At 48.2% G+C, this 22,108-nt stretch overlaps 2 protein-coding genes and 1 pseudogene across 8 annotated transcripts; 1 reads left to right on the top strand and 2 right to left on the bottom strand.

The window, feature by feature from the left end:
• Positions 1 to 4,085: 4,085 nt before the first annotated feature.
• LOC125506731 (leucine--tRNA ligase, cytoplasmic-like) lies at positions 4,086 to 13,318 on the bottom strand (annotated as a pseudogene).
• A 2,898-nt stretch (positions 13,319 to 16,216) lies between these two features.
• EMB1417 (Pentatricopeptide repeat (PPR) superfamily protein) lies at positions 16,217 to 19,517 on the top strand. 7 transcript variants are annotated; one of them, XR_007282983.2, is made up of 9 exons: positions 16,217 to 16,442; positions 16,538 to 16,635; positions 16,742 to 16,840; positions 17,176 to 17,319; positions 17,511 to 17,723; positions 18,078 to 18,468; positions 18,927 to 18,960; positions 19,001 to 19,122; positions 19,262 to 19,517. XR_007282983.2 is itself a non-coding variant. In XM_048672267.2 (7 exons), exons 2-6 carry the CDS (start codon positions 16,546 to 16,548, stop codon positions 18,420 to 18,422), a joined length of 891 nt encoding a protein of 296 aa, XP_048528224.1. In that variant the 5' UTR covers positions 16,217 to 16,442; positions 16,538 to 16,545; the 3' UTR covers positions 18,423 to 18,468; positions 19,262 to 19,517. The 7 variants fall into 7 exon arrangements, 3 of the variants coding, with proteins under 3 accessions (XP_048528224.1, XP_048528226.1, XP_048528225.1); XR_015603916.1 differs by having other exon boundaries at positions 19,221 to 19,517; XR_007282981.2 differs by lacking the exon at positions 18,927 to 18,960 and having other exon boundaries at positions 19,007 to 19,122.
• A 1,253-nt stretch (positions 19,518 to 20,770) lies between these two features.
• On the bottom strand, positions 20,771 to 21,622 carry LOC147967941 (putative wall-associated receptor kinase-like 16). Its single transcript, XM_087522592.1, has one exon. It carries the CDS (start codon positions 21,507 to 21,509, stop codon positions 20,805 to 20,807), a length of 705 nt encoding a protein of 234 aa, XP_087378718.1. The 5' UTR covers positions 21,510 to 21,622; the 3' UTR covers positions 20,771 to 20,804.
• Between the last annotated feature and the right edge of the window lie 486 nt (positions 21,623 to 22,108).

The following is a 22,108-nucleotide window of genomic DNA, read 5'->3' as shown; positions in this document are numbered from 1 at the left end:
TGACATAAAGCTAATGAAAATGCTAATATATTTAAAGAAAAGGTTAAAACTTGGGATGACAAGAGAAAACAAAAATGTGAATTCAAAATAGGAGATGAAGTCCTTCTGTACAAGTCTCTTTAAGACATTTTGCAGGTAAATTTCTATTGAAATGGGAAGGCCCATATATCATCGAGGAAGTTTACTGGCCAGGAGCAATCTCCAGCGCGGACCCTCAAATCTCCCATATATGTCCTTTGCAGGAGTCGTGACGGGTTATGCCATCCAATGTTATCCCTCAAGCGTCACGGAATAGTCCAGACGTTCAAATTCCGGCAAACTAGGGGGTTTGCTTTGAGGGAGTCCAGACATCCGTCTAGCCAACCAAAATCCATCATGTCGGACATCCAGGCATCTTCTCTCTCCCTTCAACCGCGACATGCACATGCATAGATGGATATTTAGGAGACATGATTGGATGACCAGCTCCCACATCAATGTCCTTGAACTGTTCCGGACCAAACCGGGGACAAACATTGTACCCATTTTAAGGGCCAGCGTTGGAGATGCCCTAAGCACAAATGTCTATGTTGCTTCCTTGTACAACTTTGAAGGACTCTACTTGACCTTGTCTCGCCTTCTTTGACATGGACTCCTTTTTAAGAGAAAAAGAGAAGGGCTTTAGGAACATTTTAACTACGTATTAGGATGATGCAAGTCATCCAATGTAGTGCCCCATCAATCCATAATCTCGCAGACTAGATGCAAATGCCGGAGTTCGGACGTTCCGCCACGTACGCGCCTGTTTGCCATGTCCTACCTACTCTCTTTGCTCGAAAAACCCTCTCCAAACGAACTGTTTGCCGTGCATTCATGTTGGCCAAGCCGATACAGAGCAGACGCGACTCCGTGACATTGATGCTGGTCAAAACAACGTGACCGGACGAGCGGGCAGCGCCACTTCAATGCCAACAGGTGACCAAGAATCCCACTTCAGCTGGTGTGCCACATTGAAGCCAATTGTCCGCTCGTTCGACTGGCCGTGACTACTTAATTAAGCATGGCTCTAGCATCATCCACGCTACACCTCACATCGTATCCTCTTCGTTCCTTTTCATTTATGCTCATCATCGTCGACGATGATGAAGTTCTAGGTCTTCGCGCCGACAAGTGGTGTCTCCGGATCCGGGGCCGTCGTACTCCACGGCGCCCGGATCCTCCGGGAAGGAGGAGATCATCTTATGCTCCGGCGAAGAGGAGGAGCGAAGCCACATCAGTCGTGCCTCCTCGTGGAGGTCGCCGCAACGGACGAGATTATCGGGCGCACCTGGAGCTCCTTCTCAAGTGGCCACTCAAGGACCGTGGTCTGTCGTCGCCCTCGCCGCCCCTCCGTCGCATGAAGGCGGAGTTGAGTCAGCGTCATCGCCTCTCTGGGCGTCAAGGCGGAGCCCTACCCCGTGCAACCTGTCCAAATCAGTCATCATGTGAAGCAGGAGCCGCGCGCCGGCGCCGCACCGCCATTATGCCCGAATTGACGAGTCGGCGTTGCCGTCTTGCCGCATCTGGCGCCACAAGGCCGTGATGGAGGAGGTGCCCCCGGCGATTGCGAAGGCGTGTGGCTGCCTGCAGTGGCGGAGCTACAAACTAAGAGCAGGGCGGGCCAATCTGAAGAATACCACCCAAAAAATTCAGAAATAGCCCAGTTAAGCTCATACTTTGCATTGTTTTCGTTCTAAGCTGGGCGGGCCATGGCACTGTTACATAGCTCCGCCACTGGCCGCCTGGTCGCGGCTGCAGCTCCTCGTCGTGAAGCATCATGACGGCAAAGGAGAGGGTGGTCAAAAAGGTAGATGGAGGGAGCAGCACAACGAACCACACCGGGCGTTTGCTCTAGAAATTTGATCTAGAATATTTTTTCATTATCATAGTGCATCTTAAGAAAGGACTTTGCTTCTACTCAAAGCAATAGTTGTAATTGTATTTCCGAGCTTAGGTTTATTTGCACCCGGTCAAAAAAATCATATTTTTTTTAAAAAAATCCCTCCCCCTCCCTTCCTCCCTCTCCCGATGGCCGAGTGGTTCCCCGGCGATGAGGCCGCGGCCAACGGCTTCGGCCGCCGATCGCTCCGCGAACATGAGTCTTGGCTCCTGTTCCAGGCGAACATCTCGGTGCCGCCGAACATGCGCGCCGGGCCAACGGGGTGGAGACTCAGCAACGGGGGAGTGCCCATTCCCCCGTTGCCCGACGCCGTGGCGAAACCGGGCTACTTCGCCGACGAGGTCGACGTCGTGCGCGCCTCCCTCACCGACGCCCAGCTCGCCCTCCCCGAGTACGCCGCCGACAACATAGCGGCGTGGACGGCTTACTTCCAGCGCCGGCAGCAGCAGAGGCTGGCGTCCACCAACGGCGCGCCGGTGGTGGCCGGACCGAAGAACAACGACGGACGCCGCCTGTGGTGGGGTGTCCCCGGGCGGACCCTTGAGGGCGTTCTGACGTACCTCGAGGGCGGCAACGACCCGCCGTTGGCATACCCCCGGCGAGGGCGGCTGCCACGGCCATGGCTCACCGCCGACGCGACGGGCAATGGTTGCCCAGGAGGTTCGGCGCCTCCTCTTCTCCCTCCTCCTCCCGCTCTTCCTCACACTCGTCCGGCGCTCCGGCGCTGCTCGGCGTCAAGGCCGAGCCCGCGGCGGAGATGCCGCTCGGCCGGCGCACTCGCAGCGTCGACATCATCATCAATGAGGGCGGCCGGCGCGCCCCCTCGTCGGCTCCTCCGCGCTTCGTCAAGCCCAAGACGGAGCCGGGCCTGGCGCCGGTGAAGACAGAGCCGGGCCTGGTGCCGGTGAAGACAGAGCCGGGCCTCCCCACGGTGAAGACGGAGCACGGCGCCGACGTCGAGGTCGATGATGTTGCGGCCCTAGAATGGGCGCGCGCGGACTCCCTGAAGATGACGAGGGAGCGCCAATGCGCCACCCTGCGCGATTCGCGCAGCGCCGCCGGGGCCGCGACGAGGGAGGAATCGTCGTCATCGATGGCAGCGACGACGCCGCCGCGCCACCGCCGGCAGCCCGCATAGGCGACGCCGGTCAGGGGTCCAGCAGGGACGGCCGCGTCAAGGAGGAGAAGCCGGACGACGACGACGGCGGCGGCGACTACTCCGCTTTTAGCCAGTTCTTTTTTAATTATATATGTAATAAAAACCCGCTTTTTAAATGTAATATATGCCGAACTTTGCCGAACTTTGAACTTTGCTATATATTTAAATTTTTTTAAACGCGCCTGGGGACGGCCCTGGGACCGACGGCTGGGGACCAACTCGGCCCCAGGGCGAGTTTTTGCGCCGGCTCACCTCAGGGGGCGATTTTAGGCGCCCCTTGGGGGGCCAACGGCTGGAGATGCTCTAAAATGCAGTAGCATGCCAACAAACAATTACACTGCTCATTCCCAATACTGCACTATCTTCTAACCCTAACTAAAGTACTTTTTTCCTAACCAAAACTATCATCTTCTAACCCTAATTTTAAAATCTCAACTAAAACTGTAACTGGTACTGAAATTTCTTACCTCACTCCACCAAACGCGGACGCCCGCCTGTGGCCGCCATCTGGATCCGCGTGGATGCACTTCGCCACTGCCCTAGCCGCGCGGACTTCCGGATCCACCTGAGCCTCGGACAGTGATGGTCGCGGCAACCGCTGCGCTGGGAAGCTCGAGCTGCCTAGCCATGCCTGAACCTCTGAATGTCCACCGCCCTCCTCACCGGTGACGCCTTGGCTCAAAAGCTCGCCGCCGACGGCATTTCGCTGCGGCGCCGCCATCGTCCACCTAGGTCACTGCGGGCGGAGAGTGAGAGGGAGTGCGACCGACCGGCTGCTTTGGTTCCGACCGGATCGCACGGGCTAACGGCCGTCAACGACCGCGCCGTGAGCGCGCGTGGCCACGTGCCCTGACATGTGGGTCCAGGCGGTCAGAAAAACGGTTAAATCGCTAGTCACGGGCGTTTTGGGTTTTTTAAAACAACGGACCGCGTGACTGATAGGTTTTTGAGAAAATTTAAAAAGCGATAGTTTTTTGAAACCCTAGCCTGTAAACTAGTAGTTTTATGCTATTTACTCGACTTGAGGGCATCTCTGAACATGAAGGCGTCATAGCTCTTCTTAGTTTCTTTCACAGCAATGTTTATCTCATTCGCAAACACCCGGTCAGCAAAAGTAGAGGGAGGCCCAGACCATAGAGAAGATTCAGAAGCTATGATCTCTTCCATCCACGCGAGCTCTTTCGTGAGCCTCAGAACAGCGGATTCTGCTGTTTCAGTGACAAAGTTGGCATCGTCCATGCCGTCACCGGCATCGGCAAGGGCAAACCTAGGGACTGTTTGGCAACCCGCCGGCTCCTCAAAATATGAGGAGCTGCGGAGTCGAAGGACTACAGCTCTATCCTTTTTAACTACAGCTCCGCCAGCTCCCGGAGCGGAGCGGCGGAGTGGAGGGGATCCGAACGGGGCGCTAGTTGCGTCGGACGAGTATTCAGCAGTGGCCTCCTTGAGAGTTAGAAAGTTCCCTGTGGACTTGGACATCTTCTCAGAGTTAAGCATGAGATGCCCATTGCAACGAAATCCGCGAGGCCAGTGGTGCTCCGGAAGAAGTGCCGTGTGTTGTAGATGCTGAATGTCAGATGGTTCTGGATAAGATCCTTACCAGATACCCGGATATCCAAGGGATACCAGTATTCGAATTCTTGCTTCATTTTGCACAGGAGGGCAGAAGGGATGTCACTCTTGGGTGCTGGGCCATCACAGAACACATAGCCCCATACTTCATCAGTCATCTGTTCTGGCATGATGGATGAAATTTCCTTCCATACATGTTGCCGTTTTGCAGATAATGCGCAACTGTGTAGTAAGCCATGTATAGGGTTGAATCAGAAAGAGACTCCACAAGGAACTGCTCATCCCAAGGGATGCGAGTACCTAGGCCAAAAGAACGTGAACATGCCCATTGGTTGAGCCAGCCCAACGTGTGCTCGAAACCATTTCGAGTTTCTGCTGAGAAAGTATTCATATTGTCCAAACACCGGACCGCCAGTGGAGTGTTATACTCACACGTGAATTTTCCTTCTGATCACGCCTGCCCTCACCCTCCCGAGCCGCCCCCCGCGTGGGCGAGGCCCCAGATCCCATCGGCCGGACCTCCCCCACTCCTCCTCCTCCCTCACCGCCGCCCAAGGGCGCGGCCAGGCGAAGCCTTGCCGTCGCCGGCGGCGGCGGGGACTCGGGCCCTCTCGCTCGGGTGGGGCTGGCGCGGGACAGCGCCCCCGGGCCGGAGCGTGGCGGGCGGGCCGGACGCCACGATGGGTGGTGGCGGCGCATCGGCGACCTCGCTTCCCCGTGGCAGGAGGTCTCGCGATCTGGTGCGTCGCGGCCGCCAGGGACGACGGCGGTGTGACCGGATCGGTTCGCGGCGGCGCGGCCAGATCTATGTCCATGCGTGGGCCTTGATCGCTGGTCTGCCGTCGGCATGGTGGTGGGTGCGACTCGTCGGCAGCTGGGCAGATCCGCAGGATTCTATCCTTGTCTGGTCCTTGACAGCGCGGGCAACTCCGGGGGAAACTCTAGATCTCCTTGGGATCGAACGATGGCGGCGCTTTTGCGTCGTAGTCCCTCTTTAGGGCATTGTTTTGGAGTTTGCTCCAGTTGAAGGGACCAGCGGCGTCGGCGGCGCATGTCTGGTGGAGCAACTACCGATGAAAATCGCGCCGACTACGGTCATGGCGGACGATGGCGGCGTGTTAGATGTCGTTCCCTTGTTGAGGCATCGTCGTTGCAGTCTGCGTCATCAGGCTCGGGATGCTCCGGGGGAAACCCTAGATCTGGGTCTTCCGGATCGGACGATGATGGCGTTTTATCGCTTTTCCTCCTGGGGGCATCGTTTTGGAGTAAGTGCTGGCTGAGGGGATGGTGGAGCGGTGCTTCATCTCACACATTGATGGCGACGGATATCGGCGGCATGGCGCTGTGGAGGCTCGGCGTCCGATGCACGGAGATGGACTCGCGCAGGAGGAGGTTGCTGTCCGGCGTCATGGTGACGTCGATGGCAGAGTGGCCAGACAAGGTAGAAGCCTCAATATGATCTGAAGACGGACCTGTGAAAGATGGCGGCGACGACATACGAGTGCGTCTGACCGGATTGTGCCCCAGACCCGGTATGTGGCTCGGCTGGGACTTCTGAATGAGTTTCAGCTTCCGGCTTTTGATGTTAGGCTTAGGTGAGTGGTTCGGGTAGTGGCCCAACTAGCACCCCTTCATCATTTTGAATAGGAATAGTGGTATATGTTGTCAAGATGGTGGATTCAGGCACATTGTTGTAATACTTTATAAAGTCCTCGAGAATAATCAATAAAATGGCCGTATGCATCTTCCAGATGCAGAGGTCGGGGGTCATCCTCCTTTTCTAAAAAAAAAACACCGGACCGCCTTCTGCTTCCACTCATCTTCACCGTAAGTGATGTACCACTGATCTGTGAGCGCAACCACACACTCGTCGCCGGACCTTGACATAACGTTCTTCTCGGGCTCATTATACAACACTGCCATGGCTTCTTCCTGTTAAACACAATATTATGAGGCTGTTGGGCCGAATAACTTATATATCACATTGGAGTAGTTAGGTGTTGTATCTCCTTCTATCTCCTGTTTATATTTCCTGTAATATTTTTTGTTGGTTAGATAAGACTTTGTCAACTCTTGTAATCCAAGTCATCAATCAATATATACCGATGCGGCTCCTCTATTGGGAGTAGGAACGCTTACCTAAACTTTACATGGTATACAGAGCAACCTCTTCCGCCACATCTAGTTCGATCTGCGTGCGCCAAGAACCCTAGCCACCTTCCTCCTACCTGCGCCAAAACCCTAGCCCACTTTCCTTCCATCAGCCATGTCTTCTTCTTCCTCCGCCATCAACTCTAGCCTCAACTACAACATCTCCGAGCCACTTACCCAAACCAATTACATCCTATGGCGCGCACAGGTAAGATCACAGATCATGGGTGCCGGCCTCTTCGGCTACCTAGATCAAACCATTGAAGAACCACCAAAAACCCTTACCACAAAAAACGCCAAAGGGAAGGATCAGGTTGTTTTGAACCCTGCCTACTCCCAATGGATCATCCAAGACCAACAAATCGTTGCTTATCTCCTCAGAAACCTATCCAAAGAAGTTCTTGTCCAGGTTGCTTCGCTTGAGAAATCACATGCGATATGGACCGCGCTTGGGAACATGTTCTCGGCCATGTCTCTCTCACGCGCCAACAACATACGGGTCGCCCTCACCAACGCCCAGAAGGGCTCCCAGACGGCGGCTGCATATTTTGGTCACATGCGCGCCCTCTCCGACGAGCTTGCAGCGGCGGGCAAGTCGATCGGAGAGGATGAACTGCTCTCCTTCATCATCGCCGGGTTGGACATGGAGTACCAGCCCATCATCACGGCGCTCGACACAAGAACAGAACCGGTCTCCGTCGACATCCTCTTCTCCATGGTGGCAAATTTCGATCAGCGAGTCGAGATGTTCCATGGTACAAACGCCGGATCCTTCAAATCATCGGCGAATACTGCATCTCGTGGTCGCCAGGGAAACACCAAAACCTACCAAAACCAGCGGAGTGGTGGAGGTGGTGGTGGATCCCGTGGTGGTGGCGGCCAGTACGGAGGCGGCGGTGGCTACCACAACGGCGGCAACAACCAGGGCGGTGGCGGCGGCTACCACCCAAATAACAGTGGTGGCGGCTATCCTGGTGGGGGCGGCGGCTACTACCAGGGCAACCCTCCCGGTGGAAACAACAGGCGCCCCCCCCCCCCCGGCAACAACAACCGGGGGCGCAATTTCTAGGGCTACGAGGGGTACGGAGGGAAGTGCCAAATCTATAAAAAAAACCACATAGCTAAAGATTGTGATTGGCGCTACGCTGATGACAATTCTCAAAAGAAAAAGGTCGCAGCCGCTGCTGATATGTCATATGGTGTAGATACAAATTGGTATATGGATACATGTGCCACCAACCATATCACTGGAGAACTGGACAAGCTGACGATGCATGAAAAGTACCATGGCAATGATCAAATCTACACAGCTGCAAATGGTCCAGGTATGGAAATTAGTCACATTGGAAAATCAATCATTGAAACCCCACACACAAATCTTGAACTCAATGACATCTTGCGTGTTCCTAATGCTGCTAAGAATCTTCTATCTGTCCATCGCATTGCTCTTGATAATAATGTCTTTCTAGAGTTTCACCCTTTCTTCTTTTTGATCAAGGATAAGGTCACGAAGAGGGTTCTTCATAGGGGTATCTGTGTGCAAGGGCTCTACTCGTTTCTTCCCAAGTATTGCAAATTCAATAAACAAGTCTATGGTGCCATCAAGCTTTCTGCTGAGAGGTGGCATAATCGATTAGGTCATCCATCCTTTGCTACTGTTCATCAAATTCTTAGTAGGAATAAACTCCCAGTTGTTGGTGAGAGAAATTTAGAAACTGTTTGTGATCATGCCAAAAAGCAAAAAGTCATCAACTACCATATCTTGTCTATACTAGTGTGTCTACAAAACCCTTGCAAGTTATTTTCTCTGATATTTGGGGCCCATCACCCACTTCTGTTGGTAGACATTCTTATTATGTGAGCTTTATTGATGATTTTATCAAATATACTTGGATATATCTTCTTAAAAACGTTCAGATGTGTTTCAAGTTTTTCACAATTTTCAAGCCCTCGTTGAACGCAAGTTTGATTGCAAAATCCTTGCCATGCAATCAGACTGGGGTGGTGAGTATGAAAAATTGAATTCTTTCTTTCAACAAATAGGCATATCTCACCATGTGTCATGCCCTCACGCACACCAACAAAATGGCTCTGCTGAACGCAAGCATAGGCATATTGTTGAAGTAGGATTAGCCCTTCTGGCTAATGCCTCTATGCCCCTCAAATTTTGGGATGAAACTTTTCTTACCGCCGTTCACCTCATTAATATTTGGCCAAGTCGAACTATTTCCAATGAAACACCCATTGAACGCCTTTTGCATGTCACACCAGATTATCAAACTCTTAGGGTTTTTGGTTGTGCCTGTTGGCCCAATCTTCGTCCCTACAATTCTCGCAAACTTAGCTTTCGCTCCAAACAGTGTGTCTTTCTAGGTTATAGTGCTCAACACAAAGGTGTAAAATGTCTTGATGTATCCACTGGACGTGTGTACATCTCTCGTGATGTTGTGTTTGACGAAACCCAGTTTCCCTTTGAAAAACTCCATCCCAACGCCGGTGCTCTTCTCAAGAAGGAAATCCTTCTTCTCCCTTCTCATCTTCTTGGCAATGATTGTGTGGGTGTTAATAATGATGATTCCATATTGACTAATTCCTCTCTGGTTCCATATGAGCTTTATGCTGCAGGATTAAACAGTGCAGCAAATGGCATGGAGAATGGTACAAATTTTTCTGAAAATTTTGTGCAGCATGCCCCTGATTTGGATGCAGCAGATCCGGCCGAATCTCCCTCGGGATCGGTGCGGTAGACTGCTCCCAAATCCGCCCCGGGATCGCTGCGCCAGTCTGGGCCCGTATCTGCTTCGGGATCGGCGGCCTGTACCGCGGCGGACACGTGTGCAACACGCCACCCACCGCCAGGGGACAACCCGACCGGCCGGGACCCACTCTCCGGGCGCTACGCGCCATCCCCGTGCGTCTACGCCAGGCGACAGCCTGCCCTTGCGTCAGGCGGGACCGACGCTCCACCCGAGCTTGCATCGCTGGGTCCCCCTGGATCTTCTGTGGCACGTTCTCCTTCAACACCCTCTGGTTCTGCCACAGATGATCTGACCGCCACAGCTGCCTCGAGATCGCCTCGGTCAACTGCAGATCTGGCCAGTTCGCCTGTCCAGGAGGATTCTGCTGCCCCTGGATCTTCTGTGCCGCTGCAGCCACCTCATACACGACTTCGAACAGGCACAATTCCTTCTGTTAATTACAAAACTAAATATGGCTTGGTTGTATCTGATACATCTACAGGAGAACCTCACACTGTTCATGAAGCACTTGCTGATCCAAAATGGAAACATGCCATGGATGAGGAGTTTTGTGCCCTTCAGAAAAATCATACATGGCACCTTGTTCCTTCCTCTCCGGGTACAAACCTTATTGATTGCAAGTGGGTCTTTCGCATCAAACGGACATCAGATGGTACCATTGATCGTTACAAAGCACGTCTTGTTACCAAAGGATTCAAACAGAGGTATGGACTTGACTATGAGGATACTTTCAGTCCCGTTGTTAAAGCAGCAACTATTCGCCTGGTTCTTTCTATTGTTGTTTCTCGTGGCTGGTGCCTTCGTCAACTAGATGTACAGAACGCGTTTCTTCATGGTGTTCTGGAAGAGAAAGTATATATGAAACAACCTCCTGGGTTTGAAGATCCAAACAGGCAATTCCATGTCTGCAGACTTGATAAGTCACTTTATGGACTGAAACAGGCTCCACGAGCATGGTACTCTCGCTTGAGCTCCAAATTGCAAAGTCTTGGTTTTGTTCCTTCCAAGTCTGATACTTCTCTGTTTATTTATCATCGTTCCAACACAACTATTTTTGTGCTTATTTATGCTGATGATATTATTGTCACTAGTTCCTCCAATGAGGCAGTTACAGCTCTCTTGCAAGATTTATAGTCAGATTTTGCTCTAAAAGATCTTGGTGACTTGCATTTTTTCCTTGGTATTGAAGTCAAGCGAAACCAGGAAGGTGGTCTTCATCTCTCTCAAGAGAAATATGCCACTGATCTTTTGAGCAAGGCAGGACTGCAGGGCTGTAAACCATCACCAACTCCACTCTCCAGTTCAGAAAGGTTGTCTCTCACAGAGGGTGTGCCTTTGGATCAAGAGGATGGTACTAAATACAGGAGTCTGGTAGGAGCACTTCAGTACTTGACACTCACGATGCCTGATATTTCATGTGCTGTAAATAAAGTGTGTCAGTATCTTACTTCTGCTCATTGGAATGCTGCTAAACGCATACTGAGATATGTGAAGAACACACTAAGCATTGGACTAACGTTCACCAAGTCAACCTCTACACTTGTTAGTGCCTTTTCTGATTCTGATTGGGCATGTTGCTTAGACGACAGAAGGTCTACGTGTGGTTTTGCAGTTTTCTTTGGACCCAACTTAATCTCTTGGTGTGCAAAGAAACAAGCCACTGTGTCAAGATCAAGTACAGAGGCAGAATACAAAGCACTAGCCAATGCTACTGCAGAAATTATATGGGTTAAGTCTTTGCTTAAATAACTTGGAATATTTCACACGCAAACTCCATGTCTCTTGTGTGACAATATTGGTGCTACTTATCTCTCTGCCAACCCTGTTTTTCATGAGAGAACGAAACATATTGAGATTGATTATCATTTTCTTAGAGAGAGAGTTGCTAGCAAAGAATTGCAAATTCGGTTCATACCTTCAAAGGATCAAGTGGCTGATGGGTTTACTAAGGCATTATCAACAGAACTGTTTGAAGAGTTTAAGCGTAATCTAAACTTGAGAAGTTTAAATTAAGGAAGGATGTTAAACACAATATTATGAGGCTGTTGGGCCGAATAACTTATGTATCATGTTGGAGTAGTTAGGTGTTGTATCTCCTTCTATCTCTTGTTTATATCTCCTGTAATATCTCTTGTTGGTTAGATAAGACTCTGCCAACTCTTGTAACCCAAGTCATCAATCAATATATACCGATGTGGCTCCCCTGTTGGGAGTAGGAACGCTTACCTAAACTTTACACTTCCAACAGTTTATTCCTTATCAGTGGCTTTGCCTCTTGTACCTTTCTTCCACTGAACTCCCCCACAATCATTGTCCCATCAGTAAATCCTTTCAGGTATGTCATTCTTTTTGCTTCCGCAAGCTTCTCCTTGTCATTCTGGCTCTTAATCTTGAGACTGAAGCACACCTTCTCAGCTGACTTATCTCCAAATTCAGGAATGTTGATTACAGGGATAACTTTGAGGGGAAGGACCCACTCATCCTTGACTCCATACTTCGCTCTCAAAGCAGGCTTGGTGACCAAATCTTGTAGGGCCATGAAATCATCCGGCGAATCACTCGGAACACTAGTCACGATGCCGGTGCCTTTATCTGTTAAGATGGTGAGCATGGGCAGCGCATATATGTTTTCACTCAAAGCGAGAGGAGATCTTAACCGCAGACCAACCAGATCACTGCCAGACAGCTCGGCTAAGCAGGTTGGCTTTTCTGGGACCCTGGATAGATGTTGATATGCAAGATTAAGAGCAGCCCTTGCTGTCATGATGAAGACATCAATGTCATTAACCTCGAACGCCCCGTAGTTTCCATCTGGCAATACCCAACAGTTTGTCTGGTCATACATAGTCTCGGGTCTCAACGTCGCTGCTGCCAAATAGACTTTCCTCCCTTCTAAGGCCTTCAGCTTGGGAGGAAAAGGCGAGAGCACCTCCATTTTGATCAACACATACTCCTGCGGCTGCACACCTTCACCTGTTGCTCGATCATGGTCAGCGCAAGGTTGGCCATCCAACGGAGAATAGATTGTGTACCTCATATCTTTAACAATCCTGTGCAGTTTCTTCAACTTCCTCATTTGCCATCGGACAAAAGAATCATAGAACGGGTTGATGTCAGACTGTCAGTGGTTACAAAAGAACGCCTCCAATCACAACCCAGGCCAAAATCCTTGAGATGTTCCTTGGCCAACTGAGGGAAGTAAGTCATCCAATGATAAGGATCCTGAAATCTGGCAATTTCTTGATCTGACAGCGCATAGTTCTCCATAATCTCCCACTGAAACTTCTGCACACCAGACTTTGCGGCAGCCTTACCTTTCTTGCTCTTAAACTTACCCGGAACGACGGCAACCTGATCAGCCTCTGACACTTCAGCACTTGACTTCTCGTCTGCCACAGGAAATACCGGAGGATTCCCATACTGTGCAATCTCTCGGGCAAGCTTGTCCGCCGAGGCCTTTATTGGCATCCCAGTACAATGGAAAGCTAAGGGTAAAAGGACATTGGACCCACGAAGCCTGTCGTATGCAGCACCGAACTCAAGCTTGCACAGTGAGAAGGCGTGGCCCAAATGCAGTAAACCATTCATGTATGGGTATGGAAACGTGCCAAAGAATTTTTCGCCGGGCGCCGGAGGTTTGTCCCCAGGCTCGGCCTCAAAAACCCTGTGCTCCTCCCAGCACTCCTGAACAGCATTTTGGATATCGATCAAAAGCTTTGCCCGCGCCTTGCTCTTGCCTTTTTCACGAGTCGATGACATTTTCCTGAACAGTGAAGACAACAAGGTGTCAGACAAGGAGAAAACAGAGTTAAGCATCCAGAATTTAAAATGCTGCCACAGAGCTAGCATCATGTGGCAATTTAAATGGCTTAGAGACCAGCAGGCCATTTAACCATTACAAATTTCAGAGACAACTTGCTGAATATGACATGCTGTAAAAAGGCCTGGAGTTATATATTTTCACCAAAATAGAAGATCTAATGGTTTTCTCCATAGTTGTGAATCCTTAACAGACATCGATAAAAACTAGTTAACACCTTTCGGAGCTATCGACTTTTTTAGTGCGTAAGTTGTTGTGCAATCATTAAAACGAGCACAATCATCTCCTTCTCTTCTCCTTGTGTGAAGTACTGTACCCTATCTCTGAGGTGACTTTACTAATTTACTTGATGCAGAAACAAGTTGCATCGGCAACTTAGATGATGGCTTAGAGACCAGCAGGCCATTTAACGATTACAAACTTCAAAGACAACCCGCTGAATATGAGGCGTAATCTATCATACGTGTGGACCGTTTTAGACAGTGACACGATGTGAAAAAGTCTGGAGTTCTATTTTTTCACCAAAATAAAAGATCTCAGAATAGTTAATTTTGCATCGGCAAAACATGGTGATGCCACAGACATATTGTTGAAAACATTACATTACAATACATGGGCTTCCTGATGATAAATCAAATCTCTTAACAAGGACAAGTAGCGGCACTGAGTGCAGAACCTAATAAGTTGGGAAGCCAACGTGAACAACAATTGATGGGCAAGTTGACGCCACATGCGTATTTGCAGACAGATATTTATTAGTTGAATTTAAAGTTGAAGCTCCTGGTTTGAGATTATAGCATTGACCCGAATGGTTTGATATCATAAAACAACTTTACTGCACCGTACCTCTGAGATGACTTTACTGATGCAGAAACAAACCACTTTTAACTCTATTCACTATGTGGTTCGAGCAACACAACATAATTTTTTTTTAACAGATGATGAAGATACCTGTATGCATATAGAAGTGAACTAACCACCTTAGACACGCAAATCGTTCAGTGGACAGTATGTTATTTTGACTCTGGTGGGCGATGGAATCAACTCTGTCACTGGTTTTAAGACCCAAACCGAAGAGTTGGCTAGAGGGCTCGAATCGACCTCTTGCTAGAACGAACGAGCTACGGAATGTGTTACCTGATGGAGGCGGCTCGCCGCAGCAGGGGCCCTGCGCCGGGGAGGACGGGGCGGCCGGGCGGGGGCGAACCGGCACCGGCACGAACCAACTCTGTCAGGTTCAGAAAGTTGGGGCCGCACCGGCGAGGATCGCTGGAAGAAGACCGGGGCTCGAAGGAGTAAGCGAGGGCCTCACCTCGAACGGAAGGGGGAAGGTGGGGGCGGAAGGGCTCGTCGCCGCCGGTGAAGACTCCGGAGCGCGATGGCCGGTGGAGGTGGCGGCACCGGCGCCGCCCGAATTTCTGAGCTCTGTTTCCCCCCAAGGAGAGGGAGGCGATCCTGGCCGTTCCGTGTAAATCCGATGGTCCACGACAGGCGTAAATGTTTTTAAATAGCCCCCAAGCTTTGAACTAAAACCACGACGAGTAATTTGAAACGAAGGACGTACATATGTTGCTTCCGTGTACAACTTTAAAGGACTCTATTTGACTCTCTCTCATCTTCTTTAAGAGGGTCTCTCTTATTCTTTTCTAAGAGAAAGAGAAGGGCTTTAGAGAGACCTTATAATCGTCCGCAAACATTTTAACGATGTAGTCGGATGATTCAAGTTATCCAACATGTGTGGCACATTAATCTGTGGATGCATCTATATGTATAAAATCCTGCAAACCGGATGCAAATCAGGAAAATATTTATGAGAGTCCGGACGGCCACCACGTACACGTATGGCAGCCACTTCTCACCTAAAACTTTCTCTACCCGAAAACCCCTCTCTGTGCAAAGCGGTTGCCTAGCATTCATACCCATCAGGCCGTTCAGTGTATACTTGATTCCACAACATTGATGCAGGTCAGAACGACGTGCTCGGATGAGCAGGCGGCGCCACTTCAATGTTGAAGCCGCTGCCGAGAAGCCTAATTCAGTTGGTGGGCCGCATTGAAGTCGACCGCCCGTTTGTTCGTCTGGTTGTGGCTATTTAAACATGGCTATGACGCTGTCCACACCACACCTCACATCCTCTCCTCTTCGCTCCTCCCCATCTCTGCTCATTGATGTCTATGATGACCAAGTCCTATGTCTACTCGCAGGCAAGTGATGGCTACGTATCCGGATCGAGGCGCATGGCTCCTCCAGGAAGGAGGAGATCATCCTCTGCTGAGCAGGAGCTGCATCAGTCGTGCCTCCTCGCGGAGGTCGCCGCGATGGACGAGGATTACTAGGCGCACCTGGAGCTCCGTCGCTCCACCGCATCAAGACAGAGTCGGTGTCGTCACCTCTCCGACGCGTCAAGCCAGAGCCTGCCCCCCCCTCCCCGGTTGCAACCGCGGCGTCCAAATCAGACGTTGCGTAAAGGAGGAGCTAGCGTCGCCGGCGCACAACCATTACGCCCGCATCGACGAGCCAACATCGTTGCCGTGCCGCGTTTGGTGTGACAAGGCCGTAAAGGAGGGGGTGGCCCGGCAACTGTGAAGGCGCGCGGGCGCCTCCCCCTCTACCTCGGCCCCGACGACAGCTTCTCGTCGTGGAGCACCGTGACAACAGAGGAGAGGTGGGTCAGTGAGGCGGACAGAGAGAGCGGCGTAACCAACTACACCAGGCTTTGCTCTAGAAATTTTGTCTTGAAAACTTTTTCATTATCATAGTGGATCTTAATAAAAAGGACTTTCGCCTACTCAAAAAGTCAAAAACATAGGTGTAGTTGTATTTCAGTCTTTTTTCTTTTCTATTTTGCACGGTCAGTTCAGTTCAGCTTCAAAGTAGAGAGCACAAAGCTTATCTCAACCTTGGAATAGTTACCTTCGTCTCTCCACCACCCACCCCGTCCGTACGAGGAAGAGGACCCTCTTCTCTTCCCGTCCCGACCCGGAGCCCTCCGCCGCCGCCGCCGCTCGCCTCCTCGTCGCGTCCCTGCCCCCGTCCGCAATCTCCGGAACCCCGGTCTTCGAGGTACGAGCCTGCTCTTTCGCCTCCAAAGAACCGCGGAGTAGGGCGGTAGTGACATTGGAGGCTTAATTTGGGGGATTCCTGCTTCCCTGCTGCAGATTACATCATGCTTTCCCTGAGGTGTTGGGCGCCCGCATTCGGGTTAGCGTTCGAGAGAGCCGTCGTTCTGCGCCCTCGAAAGTTCAACTCTTTGGTGGTGAGCTGCTCCATTCGCCTCCATGGCATGTGGGGTTCGTTCAGAACTTGGTGGTGGTTTGTGGTGGTGCTTATCCTGATTGGTACTGTACAACCTTGTGGCGCAGGTTTGCGGTGCCAGGGGTCCGAGGCCGAGATATCCTCGCGTGTGGAAAACTGACAAGAGAATCGGGACCGTTTCCAAGTCGCAGAAGCTTGTCAAATGTGTGAGGTTCTTCTACGTTTCGCTCTTGTAACTATCACTAGAATCTGTACTCTATATAGATTTGTGCCTATTCCTGCTCTGAGACACTAGATTACCCCATAACTCCATGTCTGCACTTGCAACAAAAAACAATTGTTCTGTACTTCAGCTTTCAGATGGAACTCTGCAACTTTCAATTGCTGTACTGATTTTAATAAATTCTTACATGTACACTGTTTATCAAATAATACCTTTGGGACAACAGGGATTATGTGTTCCTTATTACTTTGGCACCAAAAGGTTGCAGCCATAGTTCTGTTTCAGCATTTGTGTGACTCCTTTCATCTTCTCCTGCAGATTAAGGGTTTGTCTAATGTAAAGGAGGAAGTCTATGGTGCCCTTGATTCATTTGTTGCATGGGAACTGGAGTTTCCCTTGATAGCGGTAAAGAAAGCACTGAAGACGCTTGAAGATGAGAAGGAATGGAAAAGAATAATTCAGGTATCAGATAGGAGTTCATGCTTGTTTATGTGAAAGTGTCGATTATTTTGTCTGATGTGTTTCTATCTTGTATTTCTAATGAAATTGTTGGTGGATATTATTTCTCTACTGAATATCTACAATTGGCTCCTCCCTTCCAATAATATTCTTTTTCTTGTATCAAGAAAATAATTGCACGATCTCTGGTTTAGGTTATCAAGTGGATGTTCAATAAAGGTCAAGGGAAGACCATGGGAAGCTATCAAACTTTATTAAATGCTTTAGTCGAGGATGGGCGAATTGAGGAAGCAGAAGAGCTATTTCAAAAGATATTCTCAAGATATATGGAGGGTTTGCCCCGTATTTTTTTCATGAAAATGATCTCCTTGTATTACAGATTGGGGTCATACGAGAAGATGTTTGAGGTAGGAAAATAGAACTAAATATGTTGTGTTTATTTTCAATGTGCAAATCTTATAAATGTAGATTTTGCATCATTTGGTCCTACTTGCATGGAGGGGCAATAGCTATAATACTGTAGAACTATATGCATACATAACTGACATAGTAAGATGCGAATATGTATTCCTTTTATTTTTCACCTAATTATCTGCTCGCCTTAAGAGATTTGGAGTTTGAGTTGGTTGTATTCTAACATGTTATTGACCTTACACTGGATGTGATTGTATCAACATTTTCTTTAGTGGTACAGAAATGATGCTTACTGCAATGGCTATTCCATTTATAACCGTTTCATGTTTCCTTCACAACCCATCTAGGTTTTTGCTGATATGGAAGAGCTGGGTGTTCGACCTGATACCTCGATTGTCAGGATGCTCGGTGATGTATTTATGAAGCTAGAGATGTTGGACAAATATGAAAAGTTAAATAGGAAATATCCACCGCCAAAATTTGAATACCGATACATCAAAGGCAAGCGCATAAGGATAAGGGTTTATCCAGACGATAGTACTGAAGAGGTAACACAGAGAGACTCTGGTAGAGATGAACTGGAAGATGCAGGAAGCATGAATCCTGACAATGAATTGGAAGAAGTGCCAGGAACAGGCCTGGACATGAATGTATTAGGCGATGCGGCTTCTGGAGACCTTGAATTTGTATAGCTCAGAACTTGAATGTGGCGTTTTCGTGTCTGCTTCATCATAGCAGGTAAGGTTAAATTTGGCTGGTTAGCTTGGTCTAGTTTTGTGTCAGTAAATCTTCAAATACTGAACTAGAGAATGTCTGAATTATTCTATTAAGAAACTGGGAGACATCGGTACATATCATGCTGTTGGAAAGCAAACAAATAATAATTATTTCACCAGTTTTTCAAAGTTCTTTTAAGCAGCCAAGCAAACAAGTCATGAAATAGATTTTAGAATGTAATGTAAGGTGTCCAACATGGGAGTGAGAGAATGTAGAATGTAAATGATTGGATCAAGATTATGTCTGCAGTTTAAGGTGTTTGACAATGGAATTTGAAGAATGCTGTGTTTGATGTAAATAAGAAAGTTCTTCCAGAGTATTGAGTCTTCATGGTGGTTTACTACATTAGCATTTGTTCTGCTTGCATATTGCTCATGCTTCATCCCAATGCTCCTAACTGGATTTACACATATCTGTAGACACAGATTGTGATGATAGTATGGAACTTTGTTCATATTTTCGATGCCTATAACATGGAGTGCTTCTGCATTTTTTTCAGTTGTGCTGCAACTCTTTTCTATAATCTAGCAATATTAGGCCACTCTTGCCATATTTGGAAACAAAAGCTGTCCAACAATTTGGCTGAAGATGTTCAGCTGTTCAGTAAATGATATGGTATGTTCTAGGGACCTGATGATAGTTCATTTCCAGGACAGGCTTTATTTAACTTTCTTCAGAAAGATATGTAGTTAATCATCTTTGGCATGAGGCAGGATACAGTCCTTGATGTCTTTGTTGTGTTGTATTCATCAAGAATTGTGCATTGGTGCGGGAGAGAGGCAGCTCATTCTGGATACATTGCAAGTTTTCACCATGTCCTGAGACGGATGGACTTAAAATCCTGACTACGGTCACACGAGATGCTTTGGGTAATGTTCAACTGTTTCAGGAAACATGTACAAGTATTATTTGTAGCACTAGCATTAGACAGTAGTACGTATCTGAAATGGAATGGTTGTACTAGAAAACCTTAGATGTTAGTAATATCGATCGGGTGTTGTAGATGAATCTTTTGCCGCTTTCAGCGTCGTCTTACATTACCTCCTTGTTTGAAAAAACGTGAAGCGCGAGTTCAGATAGTAGCATATAGCTATGGATTTGTAGCGAATCAGGTTTATTGCTCTGCAATTCTCAAACGTGGCCCTGTTAGATACATTGAAGGGTTCTTGAGCAGCTACTCGCCAATAAGGGAATCAAATGCTGCAGGTTACTGGAAATTTACAGTGTCTAATCTGTGCACGTACGGTTCATAGCCAAAGAGGGATAGGTGCTGTAAAGATGTGCAAAGACCATGTCTTGTTGAATCACATTGTGATCAAATCATTTGCTCTAAACTACCAATAGCACAATCAATTGATTATTTTCTTATATTTTGCAAGCAACAAGCATATGATACTAGAACCAACAAAGCGGCACACAAGACCATGTGTTGTTCCATGTGCAGAGCATAGCAATCTTCTAAGCAACAGTTTGACCATCCCTCCATGTAAATAATTATGCCTCACTTTCTTTGGATGATTCCATGACAAGAACTACGTGTACTCCCAGTTGGATATGCCTCCCTTAAAGCCACCTGAATATACTGACTTGTATGTTCTTCTCCCTCGGTTAACTTTTGTAAGACGTTTTAGACAACTGCCATTGAACTGTTTTGGGTGTTGTCTGAACTTTCTAAAACGTCTTTGAAAAGTGAACAAAGGGAGTACAACCAGAAGAGTAGGCTTCTGACTACCTTGCTGAGTGGGCATTGGCCTAGTTATATGAATTGAAAATCACACAAAGGAGACGAAGTGGTGAAATTCCTCAACAGCAAAAAAAGGTGATGACTAATCCGGTCCAGTTCCAAGTTGTGAAATCATTGAGATAAAACTTTATGATCAAATATGTTACTAGAATGTAATTAATACTACAACTCAAAGAACTTTTTCATCACTTCTTTAGATAATGACAACTCAAAGAACTAGAGGTGCAACTGTTTCATAGTTCCCATCACCAAAGGAACTGGCATGCGCAAAATTGTGAAGCTTCTGCTTTTTTCGACGACATATTTCTACTTCTTTAAATGGACAAATTTCCCTTTTTCTTTTGATACATCATTGAGTAGTGATGAACATGAAAGGTATGCATCTGAGTTTCGAAGATCACAACCAGCGTTTGCTCTACTTCAAATACAGTAATACTGGTACATAATTTGATGTCTTGACAAATTATAGCCAGTAAAAATTATCAGGACACTAAAGCGGTTACATAAATGGATGGAATATTCAGAATATTAGCAAATTAATTGTATTCTTGTTCTAGCCTGTGGTTACCACATTCTTGCAATCCTTGAGCAAGGGAATATCATCCGGTGCGGGACTAACATCTCCTTGGTAGTTTGTCTCCTGTGTGGACTGTCCAATAATTTGGAAGAGGCATTGTTCTACTTGTTTCATGTCTAGGCGTTCTTCTGGATTAGGTTTAAGACACTCCACGGCGACCTCGCCGACCATTTCCAGGAGCTTAATGTCCCCCTCGCTTGTAATAGCCTGATCAAAAAAGTGCCTTGCTTGTTTATCAAGAGAAGCTTGAACAAAGCTCGCAACATAGCTCCTTCGGTCGTCGTGTATGGCGGGCCTCCTTGTGATCAGTTCTATGAGAACAACCCCGAAACCGTAGACGTCGCTCTTCTGTGTAACAACTCCATGCTCCATGTATATTGGATCTATGTAATTTAGATCCCCAACGACGCGCTCGGTCTTCACAGATTTTCCCCCCGCGAGCAGCCTCGTCGTTCCAAAGTCTGAAACCTTTGGAATTAATTTATCATCTAGAAGAATATTGGCAGATTTAACATCGCCATGGCGTATCGTACACTCCACTGCTGAATGCATGTATGCTAGGCCTTCGGCTGACCCGACAGCAATTCCGAGGCGCGTATGCACAGGTATGATATCTATGCGCCTTAGTCCAAACAGAACATCATGTAGACTCCCCCTCGCTGCATATTCGTAGACCAACATTGGAGCATCCACCTCCAGGCAACAGCCTAGGAGCCTGACGAGCACAGAGACAACAATGAAGGCGGCAATGCCTGCAGAAGTGCAGAGTAATGAAGCTTTTAGTTAATGCTTGTTAAAACATTAACATAGTGAGTTCAAACAAAAAGATTAGAAGTAATGAAGTATGTAAGCTGTTGTTTTCCTATTATGTACAACTTATTCAAGAATTGGAGGCACTGTATTGCATTTGAAGAAGATCTCTCTCTCTCTCTCTCTCTCTCCATACGTTGCACTTGCACTTCATCGCCCTTGTTTTTTTTCTCTTCTTCTTTCGAGATGACCACCAATGTTTTGATTTGCGGCCTCTATAGAACGTGTCTTTCTTTTTCCTGCTCTCTCTCTCTCTCTCTCTCTCTCTCTCTCTCTCTCTCTCTCTCTTCATACGTTGCACTTGCACTTCATCGCTCTTGTTTTTTTATCTTCTTTTTTCGAGATAACCACCAATGTTTTGGTTTGCGGCCTCTATAGAACGTGTCTTTCTTTTTCCTGCCGTTCATATATAATGGATTGTAGTGTTTCTATGAAATTCATGCATTCCAAACGGAACGGCCGATATGTTT

This window comes from Triticum urartu, chromosome 5A (genome assembly GCF_056163025.1).
Source record: "Triticum urartu cultivar PI428250 chromosome 5A, HENAU_Tu73, whole genome shotgun sequence".
Classification (NCBI taxonomy): Eukaryota; Viridiplantae; Streptophyta; class Magnoliopsida; order Poales; family Poaceae; genus Triticum; species Triticum urartu.
This window is presented reverse-complemented; position numbering and strand designations above follow the sequence as displayed.

What these genes read in the sequence shown, in the direction of transcription:
- LOC147967941 (XM_087522592.1), bottom strand. Translation starts at nt 21,509, where the DNA reads ATGTTGGTCTACGAATATGCAGCGAGGGGGAGTCTACATGATGTTCTG.
- EMB1417 (XM_048672267.2), top strand. Translation starts at nt 16,546, where the DNA reads ATGCTTTCCCTGAGGTGTTGGGCGCCCGCATTCGGGTTAGCGTTCGAG. An exon ending in CGCAGAAGCTTGTCAAATGT is followed by an intron (nt 16,841 to 17,175) that starts GTGAGGTTCTTC and finishes CTTCTCCTGCAG; the next exon opens with ATTAAGGGTTTGTCTAATGT. An exon ending in AATGGAAAAGAATAATTCAG is followed by an intron (nt 17,320 to 17,510) that starts GTATCAGATAGG and finishes TCTCTGGTTTAG; the next exon opens with GTTATCAAGTGGATGTTCAA.